The sequence below is a fragment of the Ascaphus truei genome, chromosome 2, assembly GCF_040206685.1.
Source record: "Ascaphus truei isolate aAscTru1 chromosome 2, aAscTru1.hap1, whole genome shotgun sequence".
Classification (NCBI taxonomy): domain Eukaryota; kingdom Metazoa; phylum Chordata; class Amphibia; order Anura; family Ascaphidae; genus Ascaphus; species Ascaphus truei.
This window is the reverse complement of record NC_134484.1, coordinates 81,312,602-81,340,114: the sequence shown is the minus strand read 5'-3', so window position 1 is coordinate 81,340,114 and position 27,513 is coordinate 81,312,602. Positions and strand designations below refer to the sequence as shown.

Sequence of the window (27,513 nt, the reverse complement as noted above, 5' to 3'; positions counted from 1 at the left end):
ACGAGAATGAAGGCATTCACCCCAGTAGCCTGTTCCTGTTGTCCCCCATGTCATCGCGGGAGACTCAGGCCCTCCTGTTGCCAGCAGGTATGCACCACACAGAGACATATAGCCAGACCCCAGAACACCTTAGGGGGCCGATCAATGATTGGGGGGGATGTATGGGTTATATATATATATATATATGTATTGTGCAATTGTATACAACAATGGGCCTCATACAGTAAGCAGCGATAAACCACTTATCGCCAAAAAAGCTTAGAAGCTGCCGATAAACGACGAGACGCGACTTAGAAAAAAATGCATTTTTCCTGCATCAGATTCATGCAGGGAGACTCTGGAACTAATATCCATTAATATCAGCACCGGAGACCCCCAACATCAATCCAATGCAATAAAAATGCATTTACAGGCACCTTCATTAACTTAGCGGGTAACCGCTAAGGCAATGAAGGGGCTAAGGAACAACATCAGATTTATTTGGTGCAGAGGGGGTGAGTGAAGTGGGTACTTGGTCCTTCATTCACCCCCTCTGCCCCCAATAAACATTACAATATGTTATAAGCACCAATACATAACCCACCCCACCCACATAAAATAATTTTTATTTAACACAGGATTGATAACATAGGCCAGCGGGTGTCACCACGGGTCTGGATAACATGTCACCACGGGTGTCTGGGGGTCCTCAGGTTGTGGGCCTCCAGGTTGTCCCTGTGGGTGTCCAGGGGCCACACAAGGGGTCTCCAGGTGGTCCCTGTGGGTGTCTTGGGGTCCCTGGGTCATCCCCATGGGTGTCTGGGGACCCTCGGGGGACTCCCATGGGTGTCAGGGGGCCCTCCGGTGGTTCCCATGGGCGTCTGGGGGCCCTCGGGTGATTCCCACAGGTGTCCAGGGGCCCCACAGGGGTCCCCGGGTGGTCCCTGTGGGAGTTCAGGGGTCCTCGGGTGGTTCCCATGGGTGTCCGGGGTCCTCGGGTGGTCCCCACGGGTCCTCGCTGGCCTGTAGTACCAACCCTGTTGTAAAAAAAAAAAATATGGCATACATTGCAATAAATATACATTTACAGTAATACACATTGCAGACAATCCCATTGGTTGTTGTACCATGTGATAGGTTTCAAACCACATGACTAGGTTACCTTAGTTCACAAGGATGTGACATCATTTTAAGGGAGGATGTCACATCCATTTGAACTAAGGTAGCCTATCACATGGTACAACAATCAATGGGATTGTCTCCAATCCCATTGGCTGTAATACCATGTGATACAGTCATGTGGTTTGAAGGATGTGACATACCTCCCTTAAAGATGATGTCACATCCTTAAAAAAAAAAAAAGAGGCAGGCATATGATACAGCATCCAATCAGATTGGAGCTGTACCATCTGATCCAAAAATGCGACATCGTAGGCGATATTTAAGGCCTTGACGCCTCATTTGAGCTCAAGAAGCTGACGTGACAATATCGTGTTGTGGATCTAACATGGGGTTTTTTGGATTAACAGATGAAGATTGAAGATGAAGAGAAGCAAGAAATAATTACAGATGAAGAAAGAAGAAGGTGTTAGAAGATCAAATAAAGAAGAATTTTGTTACCTGGCCAGGATCTTCAAAGTGAATGGCGTTGGATCGAGTTGGATGACGTCGTGGTACGAGAGCTTCCTAAAACCTCAGGATTCAGAGAGCCAACGCTTCTAAAGGTAAGTTAAATATTGAATAAATGTAAATGTATTTTTTTTCAGGTTTTTTGACTGGATATGGTTTTTTTATGATTTACATTGCACATTGACTGATAATGTATTAATCTGTACCCATTTAGGGTACAGATTAATACATTATTAGCCAATGCCTTTTTTTTGGCAAATGCCTGCTTTGTATTGAGTGTTACTTTTTCTATTTCTGATTATTCTGTGGGTGTGTTTCTTTGTCATTTTGCTGGCTTGTGTTGTATTTTTTTTTTGATTGATTAGCGTTTTTAATTAATGGTTTTTTGTGTTGGCTCCTTGCTTTTAAGTGATGTGTTGGATAGTGGATTTAATAATTAATTGATTTATTTGATTTGTTGGGTACTGTTTGAAATTAATTAATTGATTAGTTGGTTACTGCTTATTTTTATTTATTTGGTTGGCTACTGTTTTTAATTATTGAATAGTATTTTTTAGGTGCTTGTGTTGTTGAATTTTGGCCTTTATGATTTTGGATTAGGGTTACCATTGAGTGCTATGGTGTCTTATCATGCCCATATTAAATGGGTATGATGTAACACTATGCCAATCAATGGGTACAGAGTTGGTACGGTGAGTCCGGGGTGGGTGGTTAGGCCTCCAGGATGGGTAGCATGGAATGGGGGTTAACCTCTTAATTACTATAGCGTTTATTAACCGCTGCAGTGATTAAGGGGTTAGGGGCCATTAGATTGTATTTTTTATATGTATTCTTCTGACATTGGAGGACATGGCCCTGCAGTGTGCTGACGAGGATGCTCTTCATGATGGCAAGGGTAAGTAGAATGGTTTTATTTACTTTATTTATGCTGCTTGGCTAATGTTTCATTTAATAATGGGCAAATGAGCTATTGTCCATATCTGGATAATAGTTATTTTGCACATTACAGTACCTTATGTTTTTGGTGGGGGGGGTGTATTTATTGCAATGTATGCCATATTTAGTTATTTTTCCAACAGAGTTGGTACTGCAGGCCAGCGGGGACCCGTGGAGACCTCCGAGGACCCCCAGACACCCACGGGAACCACCCGAGGACCCCCAGACACCCACGTGGACCACCCGAGGACCCCCACTGGGACCACCCGGGGACTATTGTGGGGCCCCTGGATACCCGGGAACCACCGGAGGGCCCTCAGACACCCGTGGGAACCACCGGAGGACTCCCAGACACTCATGGGGATGACCCAGGGACCTCCAAACACCCACGGGGACCATTCAGCGATGCCATGTGGGGCCCACAGACACCCGCGGATCACCTGATCACCGGATCACCGGATCACCACCGGATCACCTGAGGGCCCACAGACGCCTGCTGGGACCACCTGAGGACCCCAGACCCCTCAGGGGACCACCTGAGGGCCCACAGACACCTTAAAGGACCACCTGAGGACCCCCGGACACCTGTGGGAACCACCCGGGGACACCCGCCGGCCTATGTTATCAATCCTGTGTTAAAATAAATACAAATTATTTTATGTGGGTACAGGGGGTGGGTTATGTATTGGTGCTTATTTCATATTGTAATGTTCATTGGGGGCGGAGGGGGTGAATGAAGGGCTAAGTACCCGCTTCAATCAATACCTCTGCCCTCAATAAAGCAGCTATTGTGCCTTAACCCCTTCATTGCGTTAGCGGCTATCTGCTAAGATAATGAAGCTGCTTTAATGTAATTTGTATTCATACTTTACGGGAGCAGGGGGTCTCCTGAGCTGAACCGCATTGATTTCAGCCTCAGGACACTCTGCTTCCCGAGTTACAGGCCCAGATATGGGGTGCCGGTATCTCCTTCATTATTTAAATGTCCCACGTCACGTGACGCAGACTATTTAAAAATGGCGGCGATACTGGTACCTGATGCCCATACCAGGGCCTGTAACTTGGGAAGCAGGGGGTCGCTGAGGCTGAAATCAAAGCGCTTCATCTCAGGAGACCAACTGCTCCAGCACACTGTTAATAAAAATTACATTAAAGGAGCTTCATTACCATAGCGGATAGCCGGTACAGTAACAAAAGTGTTACATTTTTTATTATGGTTTTATTACTAGTGTATTGTAGCAGGGGGTCTCCTGGAGCAGAACCTTGTTGATTTGAGGTTCGAGGACTCCCTGCTTCCAGAGATAAAAGCCACGTTATGGGGCGCCAGTATCTCCTATGCATTGAAATGTCCCGCGTCGCGTGACCCTGGGAATCAAAAGCATAGGAGATACCGGCACCCCATAATGGGGCCTGTATCTCAGGAAGCAGGGGTCCCTTAACCTCAAATTAACGTAGTTCTGCTCCGGAGACCCCCTGCTCATCTACACTAGCAATACAATTCAAATTAAAAATTTTTTTATTTCAGGCGAGATTTGCGCAGGGAGAGACGGCTCTCTCTCTCTGCAGCAGATAGAACTCGTCGGGTAAGCCCTTTTCCAAGGTGCGATCTTCACGTCGCCGGCTACTCGCCATGTTTGCAAAGGTTGCTATCACTGGTATTCGGGTCTTTCTGCATACCGTGATAGCATTGCTGTCAAAAATGGCGATTTAAAAACCGTGACGATTTTTTTTATCGGCGCTTACTGCAATAACTCTTAATGGATAACTACGTACGTGCTGTAACTTCCTATTTTCCCCTTCCCCTCCAGTCCTCATCTCCCCTTTATTTCTGTATCCTCCCCTACTTCATTCCACTCATATACGTCTATATTACGAAAGTATCAATTAATGGAGAGTTTTTGCTCTTTTATTATTTTTAAATTCAAGCTCTAAAATGTATTGCTGATACAATTCAGATGCATTTTATTCAGATAGTTAAACTGTCTCCATGTTGAAGGACATTATTAGTCATTTTATTTATTTTAACCAATGGTAATATTAGAGACCAAATGGATATTAGCTAGTTGCAAGCCACTTCAATCTAATCAGCAATTGCTTAGTCTAAATAGATGAAACCCTGAGCAGTGATTAGTTTCTTTTATCAAATTAAAAGCGTAAACTAATTTCTCAGATGTGTCATTTTAATTTAGTTGTCGTCTTTCATTTTTCTTCAATATTAATAGTTATAGTACTTTCAATAGTTGATAGTATTAATTCCCCCAGGTGAATGTAAATTATAGATACAGCATAGTTTATTTCATTAAATTTCTCCAAACATTTTGAAAAGGAGAGAAGTAGAAGACAAAACAGATAAACAAGAAATGAAAAGAAGCATATCTAAACATGGAAACCATTCAAATGATTTGTATGAGAATTGTGTTCTTCAACACTACAGTTGATGTCTTTAAGGTTTGTTTTGCAAATGAGAAAAATATATACATACCAGCTATATAATTTAGGTAGCTCCACCCTCCATATGCATATGAACCTTGGAAGAAAGATTCTGCCCTTTGTGCTACATTTGGAAGTTCTGAGCTGAATGCATTCTTAAAGTGATCTAAATCCTGTTTCCCTCCTCCAAGTACAATGAGGCCATAAATAACAATGATGCTCAAGGCTATCATCTTCAGTACTGTAACTATATTCTGAACCCAAGTACCCATTCTTACACTCTTGGTATTTATGATTCCCAAAACCCAGAGGACTGCAAGCGCTAATATTTTCTTGAGCAGCACTGGTGTAGGACATCCAGAGTAAAATGGCTGAGTGACATATTCTGTAAATGTCAGGGCTCGTGCTGCATTGGATGCAGGCCTTAGAAATATCGTTAAAGTCCAGACGAAGATGAAAGCAGGTAGGGATCCAATTCCTCTCTTTACATGATAGTATTCACCACCAGCATATGGTAATGCAGCACCCAACTCTGCATAGCAGAGGGCACCCAGCATAGTTAAGACTCCACAAGCAGCCCATATGCATAATGCCACACCAACATTAAGACGAGCATATTTAAGCACACCTATTGGAGACACAAAAATGCCGGCACCTACAATGCTGCCAATGATGAAGCTCACACCATCAAAAACACCTAGAGTTCTTTTCAGGTTAACTTTTTCATTTCCGTCATTTTGTTCTCTCTCTGGTGTGGCAGCTCTTGTTTTCAGCATGTTGGAGTTTGCTCTTGTTTGTAACTTAGGTGTCAGAACGTCTATTAACTTTGTTCATGAACTGACTTTTTATTTTGGATTAGATTCACTGCAGTGATGCTGCTTGTACATTAACCAGTGCTGATGTAAAGCATCACACATTAACCTTTAAACAAACATCATCTTTTTTTATTTTATATATATATAACTTGAACACAACGCTTGATTACTAGGCTCTTCTAAATTGCTGATGGCATATTTAAAACATCTCCCAGGAATGATTGGCATATTAAATATCTATCAATACACTACTCAACTAACAATGCTTATAAATGGTTAACCTGTGTTGAATTTCCTGAATATCAGGAACAGTTCTATGTACCGTACCATATGTAACGCTTACATATCATAGAATACTCTGCCTGACTATTGATTAGGATGTGCAAGAACAAAAAACTAGGATGGCGCTCTCCAATATACCAGTGAGAACTAAATAAGTGATAATAGTAAGATGAGCTCAAATCTAAACTTATATAAAATTCCACTAATGCGGAAAATGAATAATGCACATGCAATTGTTTCAAGGTAAATGTGATGATAGTGAATACACTCAAATATACTAAGTCAGAGGTCCCCAACTCCAGTCCTCAAGGACCGCTAACAGTGCAGGATTTAAGGATAGCCTCTCATTAGCACAGGTGGCCCAATCATTTTGACTGAACCACCTGTGCTCTAGCAGGGGTATCCGTAAAACCTGCACTGTTAGTTGTCCTTGATGACTGGAGTTGGGACCTCTGTACCAAATGAAAAAATGAATGGATGAAAATTTGATATATAGAAAAAATTAATAATGGAATGGGAGTCCACCACTCAACCTCCAACAGAAAACTGTTTTCCAGTTTCTTGAAATGCGATGATTCCAAGGGGGACGAGGGAGCGGCAAACATCGAATGTGTGAAAAACAAAAATAGAAAAATACCAATAGTGTAGTATATAATGGCTAGTGATAAAATAGTCTCAAATACCTCAATGGTTATACTCACATTTGTGATTACAATACTGGTGGTATAAACTTATGGTGATATCCATCAGATGGCTCTTGTGTGGGTAAGCTCAAAGAAAGACAAATAAACCACAGGGCAAATATGTCTGTAAACTTTATAATTAAAAATAAGCCTTGGCCTCCCAAATGGAAACTCACATTTAGGCAAATCATTAAAAGCATGTAGCTAAAATCATCATGCTGTCAAGCGGCGATCTCACCGCTCCCGCGTCACTGCTCCGGATGGCTATGTGGTGTCGGCTTGTCTCTGCTCCAGTTGCGGACGCTCCGAGGAACTCTCGCACCTCAAATATCTATGCCTTCCTGAAGTATGGATGCCTTGATGGGACACAATACTTCTTCACAGACTCAAAGAGATTCGCTTGCAGAATCAGCTTCGTCAGGAGTCAGAAGCCATGACTTCTGACGAAGCTGATTTTGCAAACCCAATAGCCTACTTACACACCCAATATTAAATATATTGTACCCAATATTTGAAAGGTGTATTATCAAACCCACACAAACCAGATATGGCCTCTTGTATCTCTGTGTGCTTTAATGAATGGTCTCCCAAACCTTTTATAAATGTACCCATGGCCTTGTTTATCTTGCACCTGCAAATCACAATTTCCCCAGGGTTCCTAGCCCCAATACAACACAACAGTGGCATAATTTCAGACCAAATAAAAAATATTGTTAAACGCCATTAATATACTTGCCAAATTCCTTTTTATTTCCCGCACAAGATCCACTGAGTGCTTATAACTAAAGACGTTGCCCCAGAATGTACTACCAAAAGATCCAGGCGGCAGTGTAACCATTGCTGTCTTAATAAATCAGGTACAACCTGCATCCAATGCAACCTCTACTGCCCAACCATGTAATGTATAAATATTGTTAAAGTCCAGATGAAGATGAAAGCAGGTAGGGATCCAAGTCCTCTCTTTACATGACAGTATTCACTACCAGCATATGGTAATGCAGCCCCCAACTCTGGCAGAGGGCACGCAGCATAGTTAAGACTCCACAAGCAGCCCATATGCATAATGCCACACCAACATTAAGACGAGAACTTCGCCCTCCCCCTCTCTCCCCCCCCCCGATTTCGCCACCCTAGGCCTGGGTCTAGTGGCCCTATTGGGAAATACAGCCTGCCTGAGATAAAAAGTGCTGGGCCTGTCTGCCCTGGGTATCACTTTGATGCAAAAGGGTTAACTAAATTACCCTTTTTTCAAGAGATACAGTATATAGGTGTAGCCCTGTTTCCTTCTGAATACAGTATACTACCAATGCTGTATAACCTGTTGGCTCGCAGGGCCTAAGCCTCTGCCACAGAAAGTCTGGGGAAATGTATATGTAGGGATAATCTCTTATCAGGTGCAGCTCCTCCACCTGTGATGGCTCCCACCAGAGCGGGAGTTGCTCCTCACAGGACAATAATACAATTCTACTCACCGCATATAAAAGAAACAGTAGCTTTACTAGCAGTAACCATAACCATGCATATATCATTCCTGTCAATGTTACTCTTCAAGGAGACACAATAACTAACGCGTCTCGCAGGACGCGACCCATCACCATGTCCCCACACCGTGTCCAATACCCCACACCATAAACCCCCAAGAGGAATGTATGTGTGTGACTGCGCAGCCACTAATATGGACAGTGTTATAGTTGGTGCACTTAATTGGATGTTACCTGCTGAGCGCTCCTGCGTTCAGGCCCGCAAACGGTCTTCACAAAGGATCCGACGACGTGGGGCTGTCTGTGATGTCCTCCGGGCCGATCCCACCCGCCATTGATGGTACTCCTGGAGAGGTCTGGTCCCAAACCTCTGGGATGCAGCTGTGACAGTCTCTGTGTCCCTAGCTCCACACACACTAACGTGACAGGTTCCTATTCTAGGGCCTGTCCCTATATAACTAGACTTGACTGGGACTCAGTGCCTATCTGGGCCTGGGGTATGCGGGCCTAGTGTAGAGGCTTCTTGCCTCTCTACAGTGAAAATCTGTCAAGCGCTTCTGTGTGAGGCAGGTCTGAGAATATCAGACACTGGGGTAGGCATAAGGGAGCTGAATAAGGTCACTAATTCCACCGGTGCAGGGGGAAAGATTAACCTCACCTGCTCCTCCGGTTGTGGGACCGCTCTCCTTGCCTCCTCCTGCGTGCCGCCGCCGAGATGCAAGTCAGGGAAAGGATGGAAGTGCGGCGCAACTGCGCATGTCTGAAAGAGGCTCCCTTATGCCTACCCCAGTGTCTGATATTCTCAGACCTGCCTCACACAGAAGCGCTTGACAGATTTTCACTATCTGATATCCTCCCTGTCAGCAGCTCGTGGACACAGGCTGTCATACTTCCCTGGCACTGTTCCAAAACTTTCCCTGCATTAATTGCTTGACAATTTTGGGTTTTACCCCGTGCATTGCACGTGTGGTTTGAAACACACACACACGATATAGGGCTACACCATCATGGATACTGCATCTGAACCAGATCCAGAATTTTTATTTAGCTGTTGCAGCACTGCCAACCGGTTGCACAGAGCTGAGGCTATTTTTAGCAACACAAAAGAATTGTTTTGTGAGGACACTGCAGACCTCAAGGCACACTTCAATAAGTTGGAGAAATGCTTACTATCACGGCAACGCACATGGTGGGAAATCACGACTATGGAGAATTACAGCCGCGTTAAGCGTATCCCCAGGGGGTTAAGACATACCAAAACTCCCTCCTTTGGCTTTGTGAATGGGGAGTTTGAGCAACAATGGTGCCACATCCTCAATGATTGCTCATTTAAGTTAATGGACTTGATCATCAGATTTAAATCTGAAGAAAACAAAATTGTGTCCAAACAAATAGCAGAATTGCAACACCAATTAAAAGCCTTTTCGCACATGGAGAACTTTAAAGAGCTAGATTTGAAAACAGCTAGCAAGCTCAATAAACAAGAAAAAACCATCATGTTAAGTAAACAATCAAAATTTGAGCGCGATAAGGCAGATTATGAGGTGAATCAAGTGTATATGTCGCAGAAATTACCCTCTAGAAGCAAAGGAAAACCCAAAGCGAAGAAACCTCATAAGGAGGGTGGGGGTAATAGATCCATCCTGAAAGGAAACAGGGACAATGATTTAACTTCACATGCTGTGTCTTTTTCACTTTCTGAGAGTGATTTCTACCCATCTTCTGGAGATGAGAAGGCGGGCACCAGTGAGATGATGCATCCAGATCGACCGGCCAGCAAGAAGTCTTCTTCAAAAAACGAGGAAAGACAAGAAGAGGCAGGAGGAAGAACCTACAATGGGATGCCCTCAAAGAGATTAAAAACTTAAGTATTGAGAACAGCAATGTTATTAATATTTCCAAGTATGAACTGACGCAATCAGAACTGTCCATTCTACATCTAGGACTATCTTTTGCGCCTAGCACGTCATTCAACCTGTTTACCACAATGGTGGATCTTTTTAAATTCACAAGGAAACTAACCCTGAAACGTTTTTTCTCCACCAGAAGTAATGCGTCCAATACTCTGTTACCTATTTATGATGCTAATACAGTTGTCCCCTTTCCTCTAGGTTTTCAGGATCAATGTAATCAGCAGGACCTTAGGGATCTCTTCATGGAGAATAATACCCTAGATGACCCTGTTGATTTCCTGGGGAGTATAAATTCTGGCCTTAAGAAGAAGTCGGTGTTCTACCCCTCACATATGAGGGGTCAGTACATTGACATCTTCCAGAAGGGCATTGAGAGAGATCTCTCACTGCTAGCCAAAGGCATAGGACCTAGGGGTTTGCAGCGAGACAATCTCACAATGGATCAAAGGGCAGCTTTAAAATCTCTGAGTAACAATGACCTTATTCTCATTAGGAAAGCGGACAAGGGTGGCGCTACAGTAGTGCTCGATCGAGATTACTACGTATCGGAGGCCAAACGGCAACTGGGGGATCCAGAAGCGTACCATACCCTCGACAGGGACCCTACCCCTATGTTCATTAGGGAGTTCCAGGACCTCTTGGACGAAGGTGAGATTCTACATGTTCTCTCACCTAGTGAGCGGGACTTCCTCACCACTCCAGATCCTATCACTCCCATCTTTCATCACCTGCCCAAAGTACACAAAACACTCACTGCACCCCCAGGTAGACCCATAATTTCATCTATTGGTTCCCTGGGTGAACACTTATCACAATATATAGATCACTTTTTACAGCCACTGGTCGTTTCTTTACCCTCACACATTATTGACACCAAGCACGTCTTATCTCTTTTAGCACCTATCACTTGGCACCCTAGCTACATCTGGGTCACCCTGGATGTGGCTTCCCTATATAACATTATCAATCACGAGCACGGCCTCACAGCCACTGAGCACTTTTTACAACATCACTCCACTCTCTCGCCAGCACACATAGTTTTTATTCTTGATAGTATTAGATTTTCACTCACGCACAATTATTTTTTCTTTGACCAGCAGTATTATCTCCAAACACGTGGGACAGCTATGGGGACATCCTCTGCCCCCTCCTACGCCAACCTGTTCATGGGCTGGTGGGAGATGTCCCACGTGTTTGGAGATTCCAATCCTTTCAGGCGTCATGTGGTGTTCTACAAACGCTACATTGACGACCTGATTTTGATCTGGAGTGGTGGGGAGGAGGACCTATTGAGGTTTTTTGAATACCTGGCAGACAATACTCTTAACTTGAAATTTACTCACACATATAATAAAAACCAAATTTGTTTTCTAGATTTAAATCTATATGTGGATATGGAGTATAATATTCAATCAGACATTTATAGAAAGGAGAATGCCAGGAATTCATTGCTTCATTACAAGAGTTGTCACGCACGCCCTCTGGTTAGAGGCATTCCAAAGGGGCAGTTCCTGCGACTGCGCCGGAACTGCTCCACATTGGAGGCCTTTATCCACAGGGCGAACGAGATGAGAGAGAGGTTCCTGTCGAGGGGGTACGATGGTGCAGATCTTGACCAGGCATACCAGCATGCATTGAGCATAGATAGGAATACCCTTACTAATATGTCAGCCAGGAGTACACAGATAGACACCAAGGCCGAGAACACAGAAGCGCCATTCTTTATTACAAATTATAGCGATCAAGCGAACTCAATTAAAACTATCATACGCAAACATTGGGCCACACTATCATTAGATCCTTTATTAAAAGAAATGGCATGTGTGGGACCCAAAATAGTGTTTCGTAGAGCAGCTACGCTAGGGAATCTCTTGTCACCCAGTTTGTTGAAAACAACCAATACCAACCAAAATAAACTGTCTTTTTTTCCAAAATTGATTGGATCATTTAAATGCGGGCATTGTAAGATTTGTCCCAAAATGAAGAAAGTTACACATTTCACTGACAAAGAGGAAACACGTAAATATCAGATAAAAACCTTTATGTCATGTCAGACTAACTATGTCGTATACCTGCTACAATGCGGATGTAAGAAACAGTATGTGGGGCTCACTAGTAGAGCCTTAAAAATCCGCATTCTAGAACATTTAAGGCTCATAAAAAATCTAGACATGACACATCCGGTCCCAATCCACTTTAACAATTGTCCACTGGGTTCTGTGGACAATTTCAGTTGTTGCGCCATAGAACACATAGTCCTCCCCCCTCGGGGTGGAGATAGAACTAAGCTCCTACATCAAAGGGAGGCGCACTGGATCCACACACTTAACACGTTACAACCCAATGGACTTAATGTGGATTGGGATCTACGGTGTTTTCTCTAAGATATATATCTAGGAGTGTCACATGTGGAATGCTTATATGTATACATTACAGTCCTCTTTGGAACAGAACGTCTAGTGTGTATTTTGCACTGATCTAGTCTCCGCACTGTCCCCTTTCTCATTTCCAACCTTTTTTCCTTTCCTTCCCCCCCCTTTTTCCCCCCCTTCCTGTTTACCCTTCCTACCTCCCCCCCTCCCCATTCCCCCCCCTTCCCTTTCCCCCCCCCCCCTTTTTTTTCCATCCCTCTTTCTTTTCTCCCTACCTGCCTTCCCTTCATTCACTGGTCTATAAGTCATGGGTTAATAAATGTGTTTAAATTTAGCACTAGGAAGCCCTTATTTGTATAATTGACTGATAAGTGTATGACCTTGTCCAATGTGAATTAAGTGTTGAGCTTACATCTTTTTGCAGTGTTGACAACAGCATTTTACTGTATTTATACACCTGGAATGTGCAGCCAAACAGTCTTAACCTCACCTGCTCCTCCGGTTGTGGGACCGCTCTCCTTGCCTCCTCCTGCGTGCCGCCGCCGAGATGCAAGTCAGGGAAAGGATGGAAGTGCGGCGCAACTGCGCATGTCTGAAAGAGGCTCCCGGATGTCTTGTTCCAAATTAAGTGTTGAGCTTACATCTTTTTGCAGTGTTGACAACAGCATTTTACTGTATTTATACACCTGGAATGTGCAGCCAAACAGTCTTATCTTTTTTGCAATTAAGTATGTCTGATTATATATTTAAAATGCTCTTTATGCATAGAATATGTCTAAAGTGATTTGTACAGACATTAGGATTTAATAGCATTGATATTAGCTATTGGGCTAAAAGCACTGAAGGGGTTAAATTTTTAATGCCGCTTTCGCGGGCTTTTAGGTATTTAAGAGGCTGTCACCACTTCTCCCCACTCCAAGACGAAGCCCTCTGCGTAAGGGTGAAACGCGTTGAGGGGGAGATGCTGGTGTAGCCCTGGTGTGTGTCAATAAAGTTATTTTGGAACAAGACATCCGGGAGCCTCTTTCAGACATGCGCAGTTGCGCCGCACTTCCATCCTTTCCCTTACTTGCCTCTCTACACACTGAGCTCCTACCTCTTCCCCTTCCCGGTCTTCTCTGACCAGCGTGCTCCCCTGCGCAACCTCCTATATCTTCCTGCCAAGATCCTGTCACCCTATTGACTCCCTGGCGTCACCTGGTCTGCCTAAGGCTCATGTCGCATGTGCGACCTCTCCTCTGCTGCCGTCGCCTACGGGACACACTGCGCATGCGCGATTACCAAAATGGCGGCGCCCTGAAAGCTCGGGCCGCCGCGGAGCCTCCGTTGCACCAGAGTGCTCCCTGCACGCTCTGCAACCTTCCCTTACCCTTCCATTGCAGCGGAGATAAGGGTAAACCTGGGGGACCTGACGACATCGGTATTTCACTGTGTATTTTTGTCACATTGGATGATGGAGATTGCTGACTTGATGCACATGTCCTGCAACTTAAAGTACCGTCTCAGGCAGGGCCCAAGCAAGGCATTTTACCCCTGGTGCTCCTGGATACTGTCTGATATCCTGATATATCTTGCCGAACATCTACCTGTAATTGGACCCTGTTTGCCTCTCTCCTGCCCATAACTTGTAACTACGACCCTGAATACGCCACCGCACCCTGCCTTGTCTTTGGAACTAGTACCCTGGGAATGCTTCTGCACCTTGCCCCGACCTTCGCTTATGTCTCAGATTTTCTCCTCGATCAGGACTCAGTCCCTAGGCCTTTGATCAGTTACCATATCCTGCCTCAGCCCTTCGAGTCGGCCTCCTAGTTAGAGATGAGCACCGTCACACACCCTCCGACACTCATGCGGCACTGTCCTATAGTGGTCTTTCCCTTAGCAACACCCCCAGACCAGAGAATAGGCAGAGGGGAGAAGATGGCATACTTCTTTCCCCACACTGCTCATTTAATGTCATACCCCTCCTTCCCTCCTCCTTCTCATTCTTCTACAGCCGCGGCCCCTTTTATTCTCCAACATCACCGCATTTTTCCGGGATTTTTTTCCGAATGCCGCGCACTTCACCGCGTTCATGCCGCATTCTGACCGCATTTATACCGCATTCATGTTGCATTCGCAGCCGCGGTCGATGCGCGGTTGATGTGTTTATTGGTAATGGTTCGGATTTAATTGGTTGCAATTCTTCGCGTGTCCGCCAGATGGCAGATATTCATGAATTGTAATGCATGCACTTCAGTAATGTGTCGACTTGCAGGTGTTTCGTTTAATACCACAGTGGTCTATTGTAAATTGGCCTTGGGACTGAAGGAAGATGTTACAATAATGTATCAATTTAGGCTTTTCATATTAAAGAAAGACAAGCACCAGTTTCTGTTCTGGTTATTGTCCAGAGTCCCGCCATGAGTGTACAACTGCAGCCTGTGTTCCAAAAACCCGACAGAACGTACGCTTATTTAATATGGGCCGCGATTAATGCAACATAGGATAAGATGGCAACAGTTGTTCAAATTTATCAGTATTTTATCGACAACTATGACTTTTACAAATTTTCGCCAGATCCTCATGTGTGGAAGCGTGCAATAAGGAAAAAGTTATGTAGCGATCCATGTTTTTTTCGTATTGATCCCGATTTTATTGGAGGGTATTGGTGTGTATCACCGGGTTTTTCCCGTATCTATGATCATGCAGACGGCAAAAGGCGAAAGGTCGTGTTAAAACCAAGAATGAAATGTCAGTCGCTGGCAAGCAATGCGCCAGCACCAGCACCGACTTCCAATAATGGATTTCGCGTACAGATTCCAGCAAGCTTGCATGTACCTAAGCGATTTCCAGCCTCATCAGCTGACTACAGGTGTAGTAGTCCCGCTGTCACCTGTCAACGACGTGTATGATCAAGAATACTGGACTGGCAGTGGCCCGGCGCCAGCTGATTGGGAGATTCTATGGTGAGTAATGTTGCCGTATTTTATTCTGTTTTTTTTATTTTGAAAATATCAATATCAGTGCGATTCAAAAGTCAAGCGATTCTCCTGTAAGCAATATCATTGGCTGAGCGGCTTCTACAGTAGATACTGCACTATTGGTGAAAAGCTAGGCGCATGCGCATTGGAACCTTTTTGAAATGCATATGCGTGTCATTACATCGGCGGTAGGCGCATGCGCATGTGAACAGGAGACGCCCCCTGAGAAAATTATTGGTGGGACTGACTGGGAACTTCTTTAGGGGACTGACCATTACAGTAAAACTTTTACTTTTGTTTTTCCTCAGAAAAGAAAACTTTGTCATCTCATGCGGAAAACAGCAAATGGAGGGATTTCGATGGATAATATCGCTTTGTGTAACAATGCCTGCACATTGCTGAATCGGATTTAAAAAACCACGTACCGGAGTCTACAGTTTAGTTGCCGTTGTTATTAATTAGGATAGAATACCTGAAACAGTATGCTGATGTTTTCAGACCGTATACAATACTTTCTTATATATACTGTATAATAAACCCGAGAAAATAAAAAGTATGCATTTATTCTACATGTATTCCAGTACATATGTGTATTCTATACCCGTACAGCATGTATTGTTTTAATACTCTTGTGATGTACAGTACTGAGCATGCCTACAGTATACAGTACAGTATTCCTGGACAGTCCTGTACATTCTATAAACACTGTATTTTGTTACAGTATAAAAGGAGACAATGGAACAATTTAAAACAAATCAACATTTTCTTTTATTGGTGGAGTAAGTACAAAAACATTTATTTACAAATACTGTACAATGTAAAAACATTTTAAGTGTACAGCAATTCAAAACATCAACAGGTGTATGGTTTACTGCTAGTGAAAACATTTATGTACAGAAAGTCAAAACATTTACAGTCAGTCAGTATGGTTTACAGTCACATGGTGTTATTAAAAAAATTCTTTATTCATAAAATTTAAAAACGCAACATCTCCTTTATTAAAGTACAGCAAGTCAAAACATTTACAGTAGGATGGTGTGCAGAACAGTCAGTCAGGCCTGCACATCTCCAGTCCTCGAGGGCCGCAAACAGGCCCGGTTTTCAGGATAACCTTGAAAACCGGCCTGTTTGCGGCCCTCGGGGACTGGAATTGTGCAGGTCCTGTGTGTACAGTAAGTAAAAACATTTCTTTATTAATACAAGTTAAAACACGCAACATCTCCTTTATTAAAGTACAGAAAGTCAAAACATGTACAGTACAGGACAACAGTATGGTGTTATTAAAAAAAATGCTTTATTCATAAAATTTAAAAAACGCAACATCTCCTTTATTAAAGTACAGCAAGTCAAAACATTTACAAAAAATAAACAACAGTTGAACAGTCACGCAAATGCGTACCCCACCAGATTGTCCTTCCATGGCCAATGCCTTGTATGGCGCAAAATGCCATTAATGGAGTCTCGAACGCTTTTCATTAAAGGATCTGTAATTGAAAAATAGCGCCGCAATTCCTCCACAATAGTCTTTCTTAAATTTTCAGGAAGCGCCTTATTTTTGCAATTTCCTTCATAGTTCACTTTGTAGGCCCACTCGCAGTACACCAAGTAGGACACGTGGTGCTTAAAAATTAACATGGCATACTTGTGGGGTAAACAAGCACTCATCACCCTATACTTCTCCCTGAGTTGATTGGGCAGCTCGCGCAGGATGATGTTTAGCACCGTATCGATGCAAGCGTATGTAGGTTGGGTTCTGTGAGCGGGTGTGCTTCTGTGAGTGGGTGTGCTTGTGACGCGGGCGAGGGTAGGTTGTCTGGGAGGAAGCTTTCCTCCTGTCTTGTCACCGTGTTGTCTCCGGGCGTGGTCTGACGGGGTTGTCATGTTATCCTCCCGTGGATTTTAGGGGCACCAGCGGCAGCGGCGTCGAAGAGCAGTGGCGAAGATGGCCTGTGGGTTTCCGGGAGAGCGGCGGCAGCGTCGTGGCCGAGTAGTGGAGAAGATGGGCTGTAGATTTCCGGGAGAGCGGCGGCAGAGTCGTCGAAGTGTATTGGAGGAAGTGGTCTGTGGGTTCGAAGGGTTGGCTGACATTTGTTTTGCGTTGAGTGTACATCACCGTATTTCTTCTTGACATAATAAGGCTTATGTGTATTAAAACCCTTAGCCTTTGGGGTCAGCAGAAGGTTTTCTTTATTAGCCTTAGCCTGTTGCTTTGGCCTTGGCTTAGGAACGGCTCCTGCCTTTCGCTTTTTCTGCGTGACAGGCACGGCAGAGGCGAGTGGCTTCTTACGTCCGTAGAATCGGGGTTGATCCATGGAAGCAGATGGCACAATGCAGTATCTGGACAAGGGCAAGTTCAGATAAAGATCATCGAGTGGTGGGCTATGCAAAGTGTGTAACCTTTTATGCATGGCGACGAGGTACAGGTGTTGAAAGAGGGCGTACTCAAATGTGAGTCATTAACGTATAAATACACCATCCATTTTGTGGATTCACTGCACATTGAATACACATCGACTAAACATCGAATATACATTCTTGTGTTTGTATTTGTTTCTACTCACAGCAATGTCTGTTAAAAAGATTTCAAAGAATCTCAGCATGAGAATTAAGGAGATGTATACGAGCGGACACCGAATTGCAGATATCCAATGCTGGTTAGCTGCTTCTGGCCTCGTTGTGCCATCAACCACCGTGTGCTATCATGCACACGGAAAAAACAAACAACGCACGAGGACACCAACGGAAACTAACGCGTAAGTATATTTATATAACTATATAATACAGTATATCTATCATTGTTTATATTGCTGCATATTAATAGAACAATATATTGTGTAGATCTATCTAATTTTATAGTTATTTCGGTATATTTATATAACAACAGTATATATATTGTTTATATTGCTGCATATTAATAGAACAATATATTGTGTAGATCTATCTAATTTTATAGTCATTTCGGTATATTTATATAACAACAGTATTTATATTGTTTATATTGCTGCATATTAATAGAACAATATATTGTGTAGATCTATCTAATTTTATAGTTATTTCGGTATATTTATATAACAACAGTATATATCTTGTTTATATTGCTGCATATTAATAGAACAATATATTGTGTAGATCTACAGTATCTCATTGTATAGTATTTTTACTGCAAATGATGTGCTGTGCTTGTGGCCTACTGCACTGTAACTTACCAGATTGTTGTTTTTCTGTACATTGTAGGGAGACAACTCTTCTGGTCGACAAAATAAGTGAGGAAAATGATGAGAAGAGTGCATTAAGGGTCAAATACACTCTGCAGCAAAATCACAATCTCACTGTATCCGAGACCAGCATAAAGAAGATGAGACCCAGAATTGGATGGAAATATGGACGCGTGAGGTTAGTACTGGACAGTACAGGAGGTAAAAGTGTTGTTTAAGAAACTGTACTGTACCTCTAAAATTATTTATTCCTTGTCATTACAGAGCATACCCCATGATAAGGGACATTAACAAGATCAAGAGAGTGTCCAGGACCAGGCATGGATCGACAGTTTCGCTAGAGAGATTTGCAACCTTTGCATTCCACAAAAAAGGTCGCATATCTATGAAGCCGCGTCCAAAACACCCAGTGAAGATGCATGTGTGGGGTGTCATCTCTAGGCGTGGACCAGGATGCATCATCATCTTTGAAGGTACAGTAAAATGTATGTCATACGCTTTTGCCTTACACACTGTACTGTACTAGTGTGCAGTGTTTTGAGCACTTTTCTTTTCTTATTATAGGAATCATGAATAAAGCTTTCTTCCAAGAGAAAATTGTGCCTGAGATTGTGGAATACATCACACATGAGTTCCCGGATGGTCACCGTTTCTTCCAGGACAACGATCCGAAGCACACCGCGTCAACAGCGCATATCCTTGAGCGCGGTATCAACTGGGTGAAGTTGCCAGCGGAGTAAGTGCGGTAACCGTGTCTCATTTTTTCCCACTGTTTTTACTGTGTACTGTATCTCTTTAACTAATTGTCCTTTTTTTCCCCCTCCAATGACAGATCGCCAGACTTCAATCCTATCGAAATGGTCTGGTATCAGCTGAAGGACCATATCCAAAAAGTCGTGAAACCCTCCAAAAAGGATGAGTTGGCGCAAGGCATAATGAGTTTTTGGAACGATGTACTCACCGTGGAACGATTCAATAAATATATTGACCATATTGCGACTGTGTTGCCCATTGTGATCGCGCGTAATGGGAAAGCATCAGGAAGGTAGTATGGTATAGTACTGTACTGTAGTATTGTAAGTACAGTATGATACAGATAAGTATGGCACAGATTTTTTGTCCTAGTAGTCAGAGTATACAGTAGTTCCAGTATAGACTAGTTTGACAGTACTAACTGCATACTGTAGTCCAATATGGAGTAGCTATACAGTACACAATGCTATGATACAGTATGCACCTACAGTAACTGCTAAAAAAAAATATTTCCAGAGAGAGCAGCACCAGCCATCTGGTTACAAAGTATTTAACAGTAGTCAGAGTATACAGTAGTTCCAGTATAGACCAGTTTGACAGTACTAAAAGCATACTGTAGTCCAATATGGAGTAGCTATACAGTACTCAATGCCATAATACAGTATGCCCCTACAGTAACTGTTCGATTTTTTTCTTTCCAGAGAGAGCAGCACCCGCCATCTGGTTAGAGAGTATTTAACAGTAGTCAGAGTATACAGTAGTTCCAATATAGACTAGTTTGACAGTACTACACAGCACAAAATTACATAATACAGTATGCACATAACTGCACTCATTTTTTGTTTTCTTGTCTTCTCAGAAAAAAAGGATGGACTGTGGCAGAGGGGGGGGGGGTGTCGTGTACAGTCTGTGAACTGTTTGTACAGTTAAGTGTACAGTATCTAAACTGCAGTCATGAGATACACAAACCTCTCCTCTCTCAATGAACTACTGTACTGTACACAGAATGAGGAAGAAGATAAGACGGAAAAATTATATTACTATATATATATATATTATTATATATTACATATTATTAATTAATATTATTATCAATGTACATTATTCATGATTATCCACCGGCCCTCAATTTCCATCTGACAGAAGAACTTAATAAAGACTGCATTATTTATTGTTCATGATTCTTTTTATATTTGTTTTTTTGGTTCCTGATAACATAAAATAAATATTTATTTACATTCATCATAATCATAATCATTGACAACAACCCCCTCCCCTCACCTACACCAAAGAAAAAGAAAGAATGCCAAAAAGTGGTAATTTACTGCATCAACAACATGAATCAGTTAATGTTTTTTTTAACTCTCAATTTTCACAGTTCTGTGCAAATCAGATTTACATATCAAATTCGAGAAGGGATTTTCCAAAGCGTTACCGTAAACAAAGCCTCAAAGGGTTGGGTGGGGGGGTAGGGTGAGTCATGCGCAGTAATCAACTAGCTCCCATCCCAAAGAGGATTATACGCAGGCACAGAGAGGTAATGCTCGGTAGGGACGGATTAAAAACACAATGACAAGCTTCAGAAACTGAATGACTCTGTAGAGGTGTCTGTCGATAAGAGTTTCAAATCCTTGAGCGAGCCTTGTGTGTGTGTGGGGGAGGAGGGTACAGGGTACAGCTGCATGAAGGATTAGCTGTACTGCAGTTCAAAGAAATGGCATATTTTCAAAAGGCAGGTCATCATAATAAATTGATCCCTACACCCCCAAATACAGTACTGTACATAAAAAGCACACAAATCAACCATGTGCAGTCAGACGCAGAGTGTCACAGTCAAAAGCTACAGCACAGATTGAATATCGTAATATCAAGATGGTTTATGCAGGCTTGTGGAGAAAATAAAAATAAAAAATGAGGAGAAAAAATATATATATATATTTTGTTTGGTCACGCAAGCAGTGGTGAACTTTCAGACGCATTAATCATCAGCTGTCAAACAGGAATGTGATTGAAACCAGAAAGACATACATTCAAAGGAATGGTGTGGGAGAGGTGTACTGTACTGTAGATAAGATAAGAAGTTGAAATACTGCAGTGCAGTAAATTATCCTGTGTGTGTTGGTGAGCCAGGGGAGAGCGCTGTACTGTATATGCTGAAATGTGACACTGTTACAGCACACGCCACACGCCTATGCGTTTCAACAATTTTCAAATGAGACATACAGCACTGCAAATGCATGTACTGTATAAATATGCAAATTTACTATTACTGCGCACGCACACGCAGACTGTGTACTGACGTAGGTTGAACTGCTAAAGTACTGTATTAGACTTCCAAGACAACAGCTCGCGAATGCCCCCTGAGTTTTTAGACGGTATTGCAGTATTGCAGACAGCGATAATAAAATGCTAATATTACGAGCGCTAAAATAACGCAATTCACTCCGGACCAAAAAAAAACGTATCTGCCCGCGATTATCAGAGTGCCGCAGATCCGGCCGCATTAGGATAAAGGCAGCTGCCACTGTAAGTCCACGCTTCCCGTTTTGCGAAATTGCAAGTATTGAAAAGTTGACAGACTCGCTAACTAAATTCCTATTAGACATTCCAGGAGGTCTTGGTTAAATGGTGTGGAAACACCTTCCTCACTGTACACTGAGCGTTGTATAATCCTTGGCATACATGTATATATCTGTATTGTGCAATTGTATACACCAATGGGCCTCATGCAGTAAGCAGCGATAAACCAGTTATCGCCAAAAAAGCCTACAGCGATTCAGTAATCCCCGATAAATCAGCAGTAAGAGAGCTTTTCGACAAATTTTTTTGCCGAAAATAAAAATCGACAAATGCGTGGCGAGAAGCCACGTCACCTCTGTCTCCTCTGTGATGACTGCAGACTGTCTTGGATGCAGAGCTACGCGTTTCGCCCTATGCAGGACTTCCTCAGGCTCGTTTGGTGTGGAATGGCTGAGTGCTAGCCATTTTATGTCGCCTCTGACCAATCACTCTCCTTCTCCAGTCAAAAAACTCATCTCGGCACAACGGAGCGCAGCCATCTTAATTGATGCGCGCGCATCCTGCAGGGAGTTTCATACGCATCTCGCATGATGTCTGTAAGTGACGCCCTCCTGATTCAGAGCGTGTGTTTTCTCCAATAGTTCGCGCATGCGCCTTGCGCTAGTGTCCTGATGGATGACGTTTGGTATCCCATAGTCTTTAGTACGTTGTTATGGATACTGGTTTTCACGAATCAATGCATGAAAGAGTCCATTCTGAGGTATATACAGACGTGGATTCTATGGGAATATGAGCCCATGGTGTGTGTATAAGGGAATATGGATACCCTCAATGATAATAAAAAATGCACTGTGAAGTGTCAATTAATACTTTGTGGGGTGACCTGAAAAGTGTACCCCTAATTCCTCACTAGAATTTTATATAACGTATATGGGGAGAGAAATTATGTTTGATTACCTATTGCTGATATATCAAATGTCTAATGTCATGGTTAATTAAAAAGTGTATAATGATAATGCTAAGAGTGATGCTCGAAAGAATGATGCTAAAATTTCGCCTAGTATAAAAAATAATGAATAATGAAAAAATGTTTGACATGTCTCATAGTCTTAATGTTCGTGAATTGAAATGAGCACTTTGAGCCTCGATGGGTATATCTATGAAGAAAGGACAGATACAAACTTAGTGAATACATTGAAGTGGCACTTAAATTAAAATCTGGAGATAATCTACGAATTAATAGTTTGATTACCTCCAAATAGGTAATAAAATGAGTCTTCATATAAGGAAAAGTAGAGGTGCAGAAGGGCTACATAGAAGCCCCCAGGTCTATGTCTATATTAAGACCTCTGGGGGTTAGTGTCTTCAATTTATAAATCCAATACGTTTCTCATTGGCACAGCTTACGTAACCTATCTCCACCTCTCCAGTGGTTATCCACTCTCTCTATTCCTTTATAGGTAAAAGACTCCTGGGTTGCCTTCGTGAAACAGGCTAAAATGTTTAGAAACGCTATGTGTCATAATCTGTTTTCTTATGTTTCCCATGTGTTCCAGTACGCGGACCCTCAAAGATCTTGAGGTGCGGCCCACGTACTGGAGTCCACATGGGCATGACAGTAAATACACGATATGGTCTGTAAGACAGTTTAGAGTCTGTTTGATTTTGAAAGTCTCTTTTGTTACATTGGAGGTAAACTCCATTTTTTCCCCCCTTGATACCTGCTTACATGCCTTACAGCCGAAGCACCCAAAGAAGCCTATTGGTGGAGGCAACTAACTCTGAGTCTTAGGTGCTTCTTCTTTTCTGAAGATGCTAGGGGCCAGTTTAGATTGTATGCATGGTGCTTTTCTGAAAATCACTCTCGGAACATTGGGAATGTGATCTTTAAGAACCGGATCTATGTGCAAACCACATGCCAATGTCGTTTGATAATTTGTTGTATTTTTGTGGCATCTGAATTGTAGGTAGTGATAAAAGGTGTTTTAAAATCGACATTCCTATCCTTTGCTTTTATTGTTAATAGGTCACTGCATGGTAGTGCATTTGTTTTATCCACAGCTGATTTTATTAATTCGGGTTGGTAGCCTCTATCTAAAAACCTCCCTTTTAATGTGTGTGTGTGCTTGGTTTCTGAATACACTAGCATCCGTGCAGTTCCTTTTCACTCTCCGGAATTGGCCATACGGTATGTTATGGAGCCACTTCGGATGGTGACAGCTGGATGTCATTAAAAAATTATTAGCATCCGTCGGTTTAAAAAACGTTTTGGTTTTAATTTCTGAGTTCTCTATATAGATTGTTAGATCCAAGAAATTAATGTTCACTTGGCTATGTTCAGATGTGAACTCTAAATTGACATTGTTGTCATTAATGTGTTTAATAAAATGTATTAGTTCGGTCTCCCCCCCCTTCCATATTAATAGTGCGTCATCTATATACCTGTGCCAGGAGACCAGGTTTGCGCTAAAAGAGTGAGTAGACCAAATATTGGCTTCTTCCCAGTCTGCGAAAAAAATATTTGCATAACTGGGCGCAAACCTGGTCCCCATTGCAGTTCCGCACATTTGGAAGTAGAAAACACCATTGAACCAAAAGGCATTGTGTGTTAAAATAAAATTGATACTGTCGATTATAAAATTACGTTATTCGTCTAAAATCAGGGTGTCCTTTGTCATGAACCTTTCAAATGCCTTGAGGCCATCCCTGTGTTGGATGCTTGTGTATAATGATTTTACATCGCAGGTAGCTAATATAAAATCATCTTGCCATTGTACATCCGCTAGCAAATTTATGACCTGTGTTGTGTCCTTGAGATATGATCTCCCCCTTATTGCATACTTTTGTAGAAAATGATCCAAGTACTCCGAAAAGTTCTGAGTCACACGAGGACATCACAAGACAATTACGCAATACCGAAAGGCTGTATTACACCCTTCTTAATATTTTCTAGTCATTTATAGACCCACTGCATACTACAGATAGAGATAGCGCCCGGGTATTTTTCCAATTAAACTTCCCCATTATCCACATTACCTGTTGGCTGCTCTTCTCATTGCCTAGTCTATCAGATTCTGATTGTTACACTCATTATGGATACTGAGGTAGATAACACAGAACTAGAAATAGACACCATAGAAACAGAAACAGATACCACGGAAATTACCCTTAGCATCTTTGAAAAAAGATTGCTAAGAGGTAAAGACATGGTAAGCAGAATGAAAATAACAGAAAAGAAGAAAGACTCAGAAGTTGTTAATGAGAAGTTTGATCTTTTAGAAAAACTCCTGAAAAAGGAAATTCGAAAGGTACTAGACATGGCCTATTTAGAAGAATATATCAAGGACAACAGGGTGCCACAAGGACTAAGAGTCAGTAAAAAAAGCCTCTTTTGATCTAGAGGAAATAGAGTTTACAGTAAGGTGGGAGACCATACTGGATACATGTGGCATTGATCTCATGAGATTATTAATTGAACATCACCAATTTACCTTAAAAAAATTAGACGAAGACATTAATATAATAAGAGCTAAATTGGAGCCCCTGAAACACTGTCCCACATTTCAGGAAAGGAATAAGAAACTCTCAACAGAAATAGATACCATAGAGAGGAATCTAGAGATCTCCAAAAATGTAAAATTCAAAAGAGACGAGGAAGATTACAAAGAGGGATTAAACAAAAAATGGGATAAGAGCGGACAAAATAAACCTAATGACAAAAGCAGGGATGGGAGCACCCACACACCAAGGAGACCTAGGTTCAACTCCACTGATTATAAATCAAATCATGTAGATAATAAAAGCCCAGCAAAAGAGCCCCCTACCAAATTGGACAAAAAAAGTCCAGACAGATATGTAGATAAAAAACGGGAGAGGGAACAAAAAAGGCTACCTGATGATAAAGAAGCATACCGCACATATAGACACTATCATCATGAGAGGCCCCGATATTTTTGGGAAGGGGAGAGAAGATATGATCACAGAGATAGAAGAGATCATTACCGTAGGGACAATCAGAGCCAGGAAAGACGCCAAGGCTGGGGCACTAGATCCAAGTATGAAAGGGAAGCTAGAAGAGAGAGACCAGCATGGAGAGGTGAAGGGAGCAATTTAGAGAAAGGAGGGAACATTCAAGAGCAATGGAAAGGGAAAGAGAAACAGAGAGAGTAAGATATCTGAGTAGATCACCAAACAGAAGCCCCGTATGGGAACGCACGAAGACGGGTACAACGGTGGCTTTTTTAGAACAGAGCACACCACACCTCCACACATCAAAAAACAAATTTGCAGCACTAGCAGACCCAGGGACGGAGGAAAAGAAACAAGGGAAAAAAAGAGAAAGAGAGGAAAGAGAGGTAGAAGGAGGTCTCCCAAAAAAAACAAACAAAATAAAAGGAGTTTTCAACATCAGTAAGGCTGATTTGACTGACACACAACTTAATCTCATAGCCAGGGCCTTAATTTCGCACCAGTCACCAGACCAAGTGGTTTCACTATGTTCATGGATGCGAATAAATTTTTGAGGCAACTGACTATGAAAAGGTTCTTCCTTAACAAGGATACCCAAACTAGAGACATTAACAACACCACCCGGGTGGGAGTAGAAGAAAAAGAAAACTACATCCACACAGGGTTGAAAGAGAAATCCAAGTTCAATGCCACTGGCAGTAAAGGACATCACTTGGAGGTGTACCATCAGCTGATATTAGAAGATCTAGAGAAACTTACAGCCAGTAAAAAGAACTTCAGAGATAACCTGAGTGAGGATGAAAAACAAGCACTGCAAGAACTATCAGAGGATAGGTCCATCACCATCAAGCCGGCTGACAAAGGCGGCAGCGTGGTGGTGATGGACACGGACTACTATCTCTTGGAGGCCAATTGGATTTGGGGGGATACGGTAACATACCAGAAATTAACTCATGATCCCACAAAGTATCATAAGAAGGAACTAAAAAAAATCCTAGAGAGAGGGAAGACCTTAGGTATCCTCAGCGATAAGGAGTAGGGGTACATACATCAGGATAATCCAATTCTACCTGTATTCTATTTCTTACCAAAGGTCCATAAATGCATGGAGACTCCACCAGGTAGGCCGATCACTTCAGGCATAGGGTCCCTAACACAAAACCTTTTGGAGTACTTGGATCATTTCCTGCAAAAGTATGCAATAAGGGGGCGATCATATCTCAAGGACACAACACAGGTCATAAATTTGCTAGCGGATGTACAATGGCAAGATGATTTTATATTAGCTACCTGCGATGTAAAATCATTATACACAAGCATCCAACACAGGGATTGGCTCAAGGCAGTTGAAAGGATCATAACAAAGGACACCCTGATTTTAGACGAATAACGTAATTTTATAATCGACAGTATCAATTTTATTTTAACACACAATGCCTTTTGGTTCAATGGTGTTTTCTACCTCCAAATGTGCGGAACTGCAATAGGTACCAGGTTTGCGCCCAGTTATGCAAATATTTTTTTCGCAGACTGGGAAGAAGCCAATATTTGGTCTACTCACTCTTTTAGCACA

General features: G+C 42.4%; 1 protein-coding gene across 2 annotated transcripts in view; it reads right to left on the bottom strand.

Moving 5' to 3' along the window:
• The window catches only part of LOC142482172 (solute carrier family 7 member 13-like), a 125,702-nt gene that overhangs the window by 63,430 nt on the left and 34,759 nt on the right, over positions 1-27,513 (bottom strand). The window contains exon 1 of one of the 2 annotated variants that reach the window (XM_075583009.1): positions 5,027-5,750. The exons of the other annotated variant lie outside the window; for it this stretch is intronic. Within the exon in view, the coding sequence (XP_075439124.1) occupies positions 5,027-5,750 (724 nt within the window). Of the gene's footprint in view, positions 1-5,026; positions 5,751-27,513 lie in introns of those variants that run through there. 2 annotated transcript variants of the gene reach the window in all.